Source organism: Hakea prostrata, chromosome 7, assembly GCF_041222555.1.
Source record: "Hakea prostrata isolate BN-2017 chromosome 7, UWA_Hpros_2, whole genome shotgun sequence".
Classification (NCBI taxonomy): domain Eukaryota; kingdom Viridiplantae; phylum Streptophyta; class Magnoliopsida; order Proteales; family Proteaceae; genus Hakea; species Hakea prostrata.
This window is the reverse complement of record NC_142606.1, coordinates 58,882,660-58,895,071: the sequence shown is the minus strand read 5'-3', so window position 1 is coordinate 58,895,071 and position 12,412 is coordinate 58,882,660. Positions and strand designations below refer to the sequence as shown.

The window sequence follows — 12,412 nt, the reverse complement described above, 5'->3', positions numbered from 1 at the left end:
AAGAACATAAAATATTCATTTAATAGGCAAAATAACAATAAAATAACGTTTCAAACATCAAGGGCGGATAGTCAACTGGACCAATTGCCTCTAGGAGATCGCCTCTATCGGGAGACTCCTCTAAACATGCTTGACTTAATGGTAACATTTACCTAGGCATTGGGTTCTTCCAAACTCGATTTCCATGCGTGCCAAATCCATCTTCCTAAGCCACCTAGGTTGAGTTTCTCTTTCCTTCCAAAATCATCTGAGGTGGCCAGGTCATCCTATCTCACCAGTGTCCATAGGTTCAACTCTCGAATTCATGGTCTCGGCTCGGATGGTCCAAAGTTGCCTCCTACCGGCACTCCGGATTCTTGGACCTACATTGATAGGTTATCAAGTTAGGATTCTAGGGGATTTCACACATATGGTCATGCACCGCTTGAGAGAGAGCTTGAAAGAAAAAGAGGTCAAGCTTGCTAGGTTGCGGTCGACCACCAAGCAACTTGTCGGGAGGGAAGCTAAGTTATTGTGAAGGTTTCCGAACTTGAAGGCACGTCCAAATCCTCCAAGGACCTGGTCAAGAATTTGCAGAAATAGTTAGAAGAAAAGGAGCATGTCCTAGTGAGAAGACTAAGGAGCTAGAGATCCTGGCCAGAGAGTGATAGGTGGCAAGGCTAGAGGTTGAGGAATTAAGGGAACAACTTGCTCGGGTGTCCCCAACCACCTTTGAAGATCTTTTGGACAAGCTTTTCCACGAAGTGATCAGACATTATCTACGCATGGCTAAGTGCAAAGCCTTCATGTCCAAGATTGCAGCCTTGACATTCAACTATAGTCGGTGATGCACCTTCTCCAGTACCATTGGGGAGTTCTGAGGTCTAGACCTCGAGAAATTCAAGAACTTTGTCCACTTGGGTATTTATGATGATCCAAAGATTCCTTTGTCTAGTTGGACTATTAGTCTTCCAGCATTCCATGATCCAAAGGAGGTGGGTGTTTGGGGATTTTTGGACTTCGACTAGGAATCGACCCCTGAGGAGGGACCAAAAGCCAATACCTCTACAAGCTTTCTGAACAATCAAGTAGGAGGAGGGGGAAGGTGGGGCAGATGAGGAAAATGCTGCCAATGCGGAGTGTTGATGACAACAACCTTGACCAAGATGTCTTTGAGAAGTAAACTATTAAAGATTGGGTATAGTCGTTTTGACTGGTTTGGCTCTGAACAATTCAGACCTCTCCTTTGTAAAGCTTTTTGTTTTAAACTCATTTTGCTCAGTCATAACTTGTGCATCTTTGACTCATAGATAACTCTATTTATGAATGCCAATTGAGAAATCTTTTGTTAAACTTCCCTTGCTCAGGGATTCTGTCTTAGCTTCCGAGGGCCTTTCTCGAACAACTTGGTTTCCTTTTCATGGTTTTGAACGAGCATCCAAGGGACCTTTCCCATGATACTTAGTTCCGACCAAGCATCTACCTGCTCGAACTTGACTTGTAGACTCAAGTGTTTCCAAGTTGCCATAGTCATGACTCATGACTTTGTGTGGATACACCCCACTTGAGCAATGTAACTTGGAATTTCATGAGGCTTCTTTCCAAAGTGTTTTGCTCAAAGAGTGCACTTCTAGCAGAGGAATCGGGGTGAGCATTGGTGAAATGGTCAGCCAACCAAATTGTATCTCAAAACAATCTCTTAACAAAAAATTGCAAACATAAGGCTGTCTAGGAAAATTACCCCCTTGAACTTTGCTTTTGATTACAGAAAGGAACTGTGGGAATCACCCAGTTCCCTCTTTGAATTTTAGACGATATGGAAATACTCTTCTCTCAATAAAAGCTTCATTAGAACCTGGAACTCTCTTCATTGACATAAAAACTATCATTGGCATCATAAAAAAATGTTTTCAAATACTATAGTATTATATTATTCAATGGTTTGTGACAATTCTTTCACACAATTACATCATTCCTAGAATACACAGACAAGGCAAAGCAAACCACAAGAAGAAAAATCACAACATATGCCTCTGAACCAGCAAAACCGGAAAAACTATCCCCATAACAAATGAATTGAAAATAATTAAACCCCCCCCCCCCTCCTTCTCTTTTTTCTGGAAACTCTTCAATATTTCTCACTTCAATTTACAAATCAAAACAAAACCAAATAAAAGTGGTGATTCCTGGTCTAACCATCAGGATTCCAATCGGTTCAGTTATGGGTTGGTTAATCCCAAAAAAACTTGACATGGGTTCTCATTTCACGAACCAATCTTGTTCAACCTACATGCCTGATACAGGAAACCCAAAAATTATGGCTTTTGAACTCATTCACTTGCCAGAAAATCATTTTGTCTTCACTGGGATATATGCAGGTTTTGGAGGAAAGTAAGTCTTCTATTGCTTCTTGATTGGGCTGAAATAAATGACAGCTTCTTTATGATCAACTGCCTGTGGAACCAAGTTTCAGTTAATAGTTTGAATGAAATGATAATAATTTTCAACAAATAATAAGAGTTTGGTGTTCATTTAGTGAACTCTCAAGATAAGTTAACTTTTCAACTCTGATTGGCTTCAATTGGGTTGAAATGAGAGAAAATTATCAAATCTACATAAAATAACTGGTCCAACCCGATCCTGATCTAGGACAAGAAATTTATATTGATTTTGGGTTTTCAATTATCCATTTACACCCCTAGGTGAAGCACTTGTTACAGCTTTCCTATCTAGGCCTAGATATTTGTCATCTGAGAAATAAAATATAAAAAGGTAGACCCTAATTGTCCTATTTTAAGCTTTACTAGAAATAGATTTCGTGAAGTGACTAGGATTTAAAAATCAAGATCAACGGTAAGTACGGTCATGTACATTCATTATGCATAGGAGTACATAGCAATGTATGAGCATACATGGGAGGATAGTTGATTGAATTCACTTATAAATTTTGTCAAATGACTAATCCATTTCATCTATCCTCTCCATCCAATGATCATAGAATCATCTAATATTGGATATAATTTCAATAGATCACAAGGAAAGGACCCTCAGTATTGAACCATGTAAATGTATTTTTGAAGTAAATGTTTTTAATTTATAAAATTGTGATTTTACCATTAAGAATAAATTGCACTAACACTCCAAAATGGAGGCCTTAAAGCACTGACACCCCATTTTATACTTGAAAAACACAAACATCTGAAAATTGAGTTTTCATTTGACACATTAGTCTATTTTGTCACTGAAAACTGTTAAATCACTATTTATTTTTTCTTCCCTTTATATTTGATAGGGATATTTTTGGAATTGAAAAAAGATAAACATTGATTTAACGGTTTTTAGTGACAAATTAGACAAATGTGTCCAATGAAAATCCAATTTTGGGGAATCCGTGTTTTTTAAACATAAAGTGGAGTGTCAGTGTTTTAAGGTCTCCATTTTGGAATGCGGGTGCAATTTACTCTATCATAAAAAATGAGAGGAAAAAAAATCAAATGTTATTATTTTTAGTGCACCAAATATCATTTGGATATATAATTTTCATTTTTTTTTTTTTTTTTGGTGGGGTGGGGGGGTGGGGGAGGGGTTGTAGTTGACATAATTTGTGGCTAAATAATGGAAAATGAAAGCAAAACCACAACAAAAACTTCATAATAAATCCAACAATAATTGTAATTGTGTAACAACTCAAAGTTTAATAATAATAGGAATAACAACATTAATTAGATTTTTTTTAAAGTATATATATATATATATATATATATATATATATATATATATATATATATATATATATATATATATATATATATATATATAGCTACATAATAGATAAGTGGAATACAATACTAAAGATAAGGGCTAACTCCGAAGGAAGCGCCTACCCCTTGCTTCCTCATCAACATAAGACTTCAGAAGTGCGGGAGGCTCTTAGGATTTAATCTAATCTTATGGGAGACCCATCAGATAACTCACCAAGAAATCTGCACACTGATTCGTTTCACAGAGTTGATCGATAATCCTAAAGCCGACAAACTTCTCACATAGATCTAAAATATCCTTATAGATGCCCAACACATACCAAGGAGGCGCGAAGTTGCCCAAGATCATCTGCACCACACGAGTCAAATCTCACTTCCACATGGAAATGTTCTTCAGAGCCATTTCCATGAGACCACACCTCACCCCCAGTAACTCACAAACTAGCACATTCGTCTCCCCCGTGCTACCAATCGTGGCAAAAAGAACAAGACCCTCGCTGTCCCGACCCATCACCCCATAGCCACTCCAATTTGGCTCAACAGATCTGTTAGTATTGATCACCACTCAACTAGTCAACGGTGGATTCCAATGATGAACAATCACTGCCTTCACTTGATATCTTGCTTTAATACCCCAGCGATCAAAGAAGGCCTTGTTTTTAGGCGTGTCTTTGACCAATCAATCTTCAACACCAAACTGACTCTGCATACTAAGTGCTTAACAACAACAAAAAGCCTTGTTCCAACTAAATGGGGTCGGCTACATGGATTCTTGCGCTCTAATCAGTTCTGTTCGAGGCCATGCTAGATACAAGGCCTAAACTATACATATCCTTTCTCACCACTTCTTCTAAGGTTATCTTAGGTCTACCCCTAGCTCTTCTAGTTCCTTCAATATGGATTATATCACTTCTCCGAACATGAGCATTTATAGGTCTCCGTTGGATGTGGTCGTGCCATATCAAACAACTTTCTCTAAGCTTATCACTTATGGGAGCAACTCCCAGACCAACTCTAATATGATCGTTTCTTATCTTATCCATCCTAGTTTTGCCACTCATCCATCTTAGCATCTTCATTTCTGCTACACTGATTTTATCTATATGATAATTTTTAACAGCCCAACACTCTACACTGTACATCATAGCTGGTCGAACAACGGTGCTATAAAATTTTCCTTTAAGCTTTAATGGAATACACCAATCACATAAGACCCCGGACGCACCTCTCCACTTCATCCACCCTATTTAATTCTTTGAGAAACCTCATCTTCTAAATACTAAGTGCTTAACCATCCCAAGAATTGTGTCGACAACCTTTGCCCTCTACCATAGAGTCTGTTGTTTCTCTCCCTCCGCAACATATTAATAGAAATTTTGAAGCTTACACGCTTCACCGATTTAACTAGGGTATCACCTCTCAAATGATCACACACTCACCAAACTTCCTCCTCCCACGATGAACACGAGTGATTGCCAAAGCCATTCAACCATGAGATCGTGCACCTGAAAAATAGGTTGCTAACATCTTCCATCCCTCCACCACAAAGCAAACAAGATATCGAGTCTGAATTCCCCATGTCACCAAATGAGAATGAGTGGGAAGGTGATCAAGCAAAACCAACCATGAGGTAAAAGAAGAGTGAAGGTACGGTTTCTTTGGCCAAACCAAATTCAACCATGGGACTTTGGGAGCTCCTCCCTACGAGCAAACCATTGCTGACTTCAAGCTAAAGCTCTCATCCTGAGTTAGGGTCCACACCACCATGTCTTTCAGTTAGCCTATTATGGAATCTTGTGGCCGTCATCTCACCCCATTGTTGCCAAAGGATAAGATCAATTATTGATGTATCCAATACAATGTACTCATTGTAGAATTCCTCCACCTTCACAAATATGTTCCAACCAACAACATCTGAAACCAACACACCGTCTCACTTTAGCACCCCTTCATCAAGCCATGGGTCATGCCAAAGGAGGGTCTCTGATTCATGATGCAATAGGTCCTTCATGTGATGAAATGCCACCTCGCGGAGGCTCAGAATAGCCTTAAAGGAACTGGAACAATTATGGGGCATAGACAACAACCAAATAGAGTGTTTTCAAAGCCACCTATAATGAACAAAAAAGGCCCAAATAGACTTCCGATTCCTTGCCAACACCCACAATTGTTTCTCATCAAGGCAGCCTTGTTCCAATCCCCAATGCCATATATGCGAAGTCCACCCTTTTCCTTTGGGTAGCATGCACTCTTCTAGGCCACTCTCTATGAACCACACTCCATTGATCCCCACCACTAGAACTTAGCCATCAATGATTCCAAGAGCTAAACAATCCATTGGGAAAGATAAAAAATGTTAAGCTAGTAGTTGATCACTCCGCCCAAGATTGAGTGTATCAAGGTGGCACTCCCAACACAAGACAAACATTTTGCCTTCCAAGCCGTCAACCGAGCCTCAACCTTATCTATCAAACTTGCATAGTCTACTGTTAATGGCCTCTTAGAAGGCAAAGGCATGCCAATGTATTTCATAGGAAGCAAACCAACTAAAAATCCCAGCAGAAAAAATTTCGAGTCTCCAGTGGGGTGTTAATGAAAGCAAGATTGAACATCCTTTGATTAACTATATGCCAAACTACATAGAGAGATCTTGAAACAACTTCTCAAAGGTGAGAGCATTGGTTCAAGATGCTTTGCCAAAAATAAATAAATCATCAACAAAATAGACCAAAGTAATACCTAGATCCCTAGATAGGTGATGATACTCAAAATTCCCATCAACTATAGCCTTTGAGAGAGCATATATGAAGACTTGGAGGACCAAGTTGAAGAGTACTAGCACTATAGGGCACTCCGAGCGTAGCCCTCTATTAGCAAAACACTGAGGGGAGTGGATATCATCAATAGAAATCACAAAAGAGGGTCTAATCACACACGAAGTTATCCGCATGATGAAAGTAGGGTGGAACTTCAACTGCAATAGAACCGTAAAGAGGAAAACTCTACTGCACCGAGTCATTTGCCTTTTGTAAGTCTGCTTTGGCGACAAAACGACCTGGTCCTTAACTTAGTTGATATCCCCACATCAGTTCCTTAAAAAACAGGATATTCTCTGATATATTCCGGTATTTAACAAAGACAGTCTGGTTATCACCAATAATAGTGGGGGCTACCTCCTTCATCCGATTAGCAATGAGCTTGGCAAAGAATTTATAAACAAAGAAGTTCACCACAATCGGTTTGTAATCATGAAAAGTCTCCTCAGCTTCACCTTTCCAAATCAATGTGATTTACGACACTTCAACTAGTCTGGAAGGTAGGGATCCTTGAAAAAATTGAGTATGGCATCACACAAATTCTCACCCACAGTATCCCAACACTTTTTGACAAGAAAATGCCCCAAAGCCATCAGCCCTTGGAGAATTGTGGTCATTGGCCTTGAAACCACATTATTAATCTCATCCACTGTGATAGGTCAAACCATGTGGATATTAACTTTCTCCCTCAACCTATAATCAACGGCCAAATCCAACTTAATACAAATATGTTGCGGTGTCCCATTTCCATTTGCTAAGAAAAGAAGGCTACTTCCAACTGAATGTTGCCAGGGGTCGAAATCTAGTTGCCATGCCGATCACCTAGAGCATGGTTCACTTGCTTCACATCTATGGTTATTGGTTTTGGGATGACTAGAAGTGAGAGTTATCACTAGGTGTTCTTCTCTCATTCTAGGGGAAAACAATTCCTTCTTGTGTAAGTTGATGATATCATTATTATTGGAGATGACCTAGCAGATATAGATAAATTGAAGACTCACCAATAGCAAAAATTTCAAACCATGGATAAGGGTCAAGTATTTTTTGGGTATTGAGGTAGCACAATCCAAGAAGGGTATTTTTCCCATAGTAGATAAGTATGTTATTGATCTACTATCTGGAACATGACTACTTGGATCTACACCTCTAGAGGCTCCTACGGACCCAAACTTAAAGCTTATGCCAGAGGATGGAGAAATTCTTGATGACCCTGAAAAGTGTTGAAGACTGGTTGGCAAGTTTGAGTTATTTAACACAAACAAGACATGACAATTGCCTTCCCAATTAGTGTTATAAGTCAATTCATGTTTACTCCTATGATAGCCCAAGGCTGCAGTTATGAGAATTTCAAGGTATCTCAAGAGTGCTTTGAGGTGGGGTACTACATTCAGATCATGGTCATAGGCAGGTTGAAGGATTCTCAAATGCCAATTGGGAAGGTTCTTTAGTTGATAAGAGAAAACCACAAGTTATTGTACTTCTTTTTGGAGGAAATCCAATGTCATGAAAGAACAAGAAGCAAACTCTGGTTGGTATAGGCAACTTTGTAAATTAATGTGGATTAAACAAGTACTTAAAGAGCTTGGTTTTGGTTTTGATAAGAAGTCTCCTATGCTACCATAGTGTGATAAATAGAAGCTATTCATATAGCATCAAACCCTATGTTTCATGAGCGCACAAAAAACATTCAAGTTGATTCTCATTTTGTCCGAGAGAAGTTTTGGCATGAACAATACATATGCTCCAGCTTATGGGAAGGGCAAGGAGGGGCAATTTGGGAACATAAAAGTCCCATCGAGAATCTTGATGGAGAATAGACAGCAGTTTGAGTCCTTTTAGGGCTCTGTCTTCCTAGTATTTAGATTGTATAATTATTTCTATTTTGTATTTGCATCAGTCTTGTATTTCCTTTCTATAAATACTGATAGAATGCTGTGTTGTAATCTTCATCAATCTGAGAAGTTCCACAGCCCTATCTTGGAATACTTTCCTCTCCTCTCTCTCATTCTTCGTCTCTCTTCCCAGATTCTTAATCCTATTTATAGATATTATTGAACTGATTTTGAATATTAATAGATGACCATGTTGAAAAATAAGTTTTTCATGTGATTTATCATAAGATTCTTCACTTGGTGCTCTTTCTATCCAAGTGACCTGATCACATGTAATCAAACTAAGGCTGTGTTTGGTATGCATTTAAAAAAAAAAAAAGGTTGTATGTTATAATGTCATTATTTTTTTCCCCAAGTATGTGTATTCCAAAAATGTATATCATAGACAGCCTCAGATTTGGGATTATTTGCGTGGAATAATTTAAGGTGGTCCTTATATACCCTGTTTTCAACCATTGGATGGAGATGATAACCCATGTTTTCCACATGGTCGTGTGTATCCAATGGTTGAAAGTACAACTGCGGATACACACAGCCATGTACAAGAACCACCCCCATATGTTAAAAAGTGAGAGATAGTAGCAAAGGAAGTTGACTAACCCGCAAGGATCATGTGCTACCCGATGAAGATCTGATACTGATGTCTTCCCTCATGGCTCTGAACTTGTTCTTTGAATTGCAGTCCAGGCTTCAGTAGATCCAGTACTAGGAGACTCTTCACATCCCATAATGCTTCTGGAAACTCCTTCAATCTAGGACAATAATGGATAACCAAACGTTCAAGGCTCTTCAGTGCTGTTCCATCCACTCTCCACTCCTCTATGATGGACAAACTCACAAGTTGCAAGACCTGAAGTTTTGGGAATCCATTGGCACCACAAACAATCTGCTTTGTAGTACATGATTGCCTTAACAACTTGAGGATTTGAAGGTTTTGAAGCTTTCCCAGTATTGGCATTGGGTCTTTCACCAGTTCAGTGTCACAAAGAGTGAGTTTTGTGAGGCTCTGTGGTAGAACTTTTGGAATAGAATACAATCCAAATCTGTAATCAGTTAACCTCACCAGCTTCAATTTCTCGAGGCGTTCCAAATTGAACAAGCGGACAATATATCGTCGATGAGCCCATAAATCTCCACATAGTCCTAGTTTTGTTAGATTCGGCATGTCAACAAAATCCAAGCACTGTAGAATTTTGGGAGATACAGTACTGAGAGTTTGAAGATTCACCAAAGAAGCATAAGAAGTATCTTGACGAGGCAAAGGCAGCTCTGTATCACCAGCAAAATTCGCATGTCGCAATTGTCTCAACATCCAAAACCCAACTGGAACATTGCGGATTGAAGCAGATGCTATATCCAAAGTTTCAAGGCTTAAGAGTTTGAATATGCAGAGTGGTAGACTTTTAAGGGCACTTGTACCTAATCTCAAATACCTTAAATGATTGAGTCTATCAATCTCATCTGGGAGATAATCAACACTTGAACCTTCTAGGTTCAACACTCTAAGTAACTTGAAGTTCTTTATACAAAGAAAATTGTTACGATCTATGGAAGGTTTGTAAGGACCTATGGTGAAACTTAAAAGCGACCTGGCCTTCTTGAGTGGGAATTCACCAGATTCATCATTCATGTACCTGAAAATTTCTGAATTGGTAACAACTCGACGAAACTTCTTAGACAGGGACAGTGACTCTGAATCTATATCCTTGATGGTGATGAAAAATTTATCTTTCTGGCTTTCGAAGATGCAAAAATCTCGAAGAAGATCATGAAACTTTATTGTCTTCAGCCCTCCATCGGCTCTCCTTCTGACCACTTGAACAAGGCTCCTATCAACCAGCATACACAAGTAATTCTCAGCTGTAGCCTCCATTGTTTGGTCCCCATCTGCTTTAATAAGCCCTTCTGCAATCCATAACCGAATCAATTGTTTCGGATTGATTTCATATTTAGGTGGGAAGACACCAATGTATAGGAAACATGGCTTCAAGCAAGAAGGTAAATCATCATAGCTTAAAGCTAATATGCTTAAGCATTGATTCTGGAGTTCAGCAAGTGTAGTACTTACACGATCAAGAACCTCTTGCCACTCAGAAATGGCCCTCGTTTTCACAGACAATAGGCCACCTAATATGATGATTGCTAGGGGCAAACCACCACATTGTTCAGCAAATTTCCTTCCAAGTTCCTCCCATTCAGAGGTGCAGCTTTTGCTGCCAAACACCTTATTGCGGAATAGCTCCCAACTATCCTCTGTGTTGAGAAATGATAGATGGTGCGGAGGATATGCAGAGTCTGGATTGGCTTGCAAAGCGACATCATTCAAACAGGTGGTGAACATTATTCTACTTCCATTGTTTTCATCAGGAAAATGTGGAGCCAAATCCTCCCAGACATCTGTTCTCCATATATCATCTAAGACTATCAAGTACTTCTTGTATTTGAGGAAGTCAGAAAGCTTCTTCCCAATTTCTTTTACTTCCATATACCCCGTAACAGATTTTAAAATCTTCTGCAAAACATTCATGGGGGTGCAATCTTGAGAGAGAGAAACCAAAGCATGGCATCTGAATTTACTCTTTACAAGGCTGAAGACTTTCTTGGCCAAAGTAGTTTTACCTAAGCCACCAACTCCGACAACCGGAATGACGGCCAGCCGCGAAGGTCCTTCAATCAACTGGGGAACCAACATTTCAATGTCACTGTTAAACCCAACCAATTCAGCATTGTCTGCAACATGGGGACCTTTCCTTTCCATTGGTAATGGTGACCCACCAAGATCGAATTCATGGGAAGCACCTTGTCTGGTGTCTTCAGTTCCACCCAACTGTTTGTTGGCATAAAATTCCCCAATTTGATTCCTGATGGCTTCGATCCTTTTACCAAAATCGTTCTTATTGAACAATCTGTCGAATTTGGAATTCAACCGATCAAACTCAAACGCATTTTCCCTTGCAACCACCAAGTATCTGTCGATGATGTCCTCTGCTTCATAGGTCAAATCCCTAATTCGGATAACCAATTCCTCTACTGCAGCAACATGTTCTTGGCCATTTACTCTCTCTGCATCTCTGAGGAAAGAACCAATAAGTTTCAGCTGTTCTTCAAGGCTCTTAACCTGATCTTCCACTGCGAGAAACAAATCTGCTTCTTTCACAATCACTTGGCACAGACGGTCCAAGACATTCAAAGCAATAGCAGCTGCCATTTCTGATTACCCACATCTGCAAATTGATGTTAGAGTTCAAAATTTTCAGAAACCCTCTCTCCGTAAAGCTAAATCAAAGCCCATGTTGATGTTAAGGTTCGAGAATTCCACCTTACTCAACGAATCAAAAACAATTAAAAAAGGGTATTGACTTTAATATTACAATTTTGCATTTGAGATGTCATGCCTAGATGATCTCTTCTGTGAATAAAGAAAAGGGATTTGAAGATCGCTTCGGGGGAAGTTTCGCATGCCATGATATGATGATCCTAAAGTGCCGGTTGCGGTGGGGTTGAGATTTCATATTTTGGATGCTACGTGACAACGTGTGAGCCACAATCAAAGACAACAAAACTAACTCAACTGAAACCCGTAGCCTGAAGCCCGGGCCCGTGATTACGTGCCAATACCAAGGCTTCGTGCCTACCAATGAAGTTTGGATTGAAAGTAACAAATAAAGTCAAAGAAGGTTTTTTTCTTTTTTAAGAAATGAGGATTTGAAAAAAAAAATTCAGATTAGAAAAGATTTATTCAATTAGTAGTTATTAAAATCTACTTAAATGGATCATATTTTTGAAAATAATTATTAAATTTTAAATTTATAGATAATTTTTTTCAGTCTAACTAATATTTTACTATGAACTACCTAATTTACTTTCAAGTATTTTATATGACTTGTGAGAAGTGCTTATCAAATCCTTCAATTTCTTGACAGTACTAGGGCTGACAACATGTTATCTTTTGTAGCTTTTAGTC

General features: G+C 39.0%; 1 protein-coding gene across 1 annotated transcript; it reads right to left on the bottom strand.

The window, feature by feature from the left end:
• Positions 1 to 2,086: 2,086 nt before the first annotated feature.
• On the bottom strand, positions 2,087 to 11,960 carry LOC149011502 (putative disease resistance protein At1g50180). Its single transcript, XM_089163284.1, has 2 exons — positions 9,049 to 11,960; positions 2,087 to 2,433 (listed from the first exon to the last, which is right to left on the bottom strand). Exon 1 carries the CDS (start codon positions 11,654 to 11,656, stop codon positions 9,065 to 9,067), a length of 2,592 nt encoding a protein of 863 aa, XP_089019410.1. The 5' UTR covers positions 11,657 to 11,960; the 3' UTR covers positions 2,087 to 2,433; positions 9,049 to 9,064.
• Positions 11,961 to 12,412: the final 452 nt, after the last annotated feature.

Excerpts from the sequence above, each read along its gene's own strand:
- LOC149011502 (XM_089163284.1), bottom strand. The coding sequence starts at position 11,656 with ATGGCAGCTGCTATTGCTTTGAATGTCTTGGACCGTCTGTGCCAAGTG.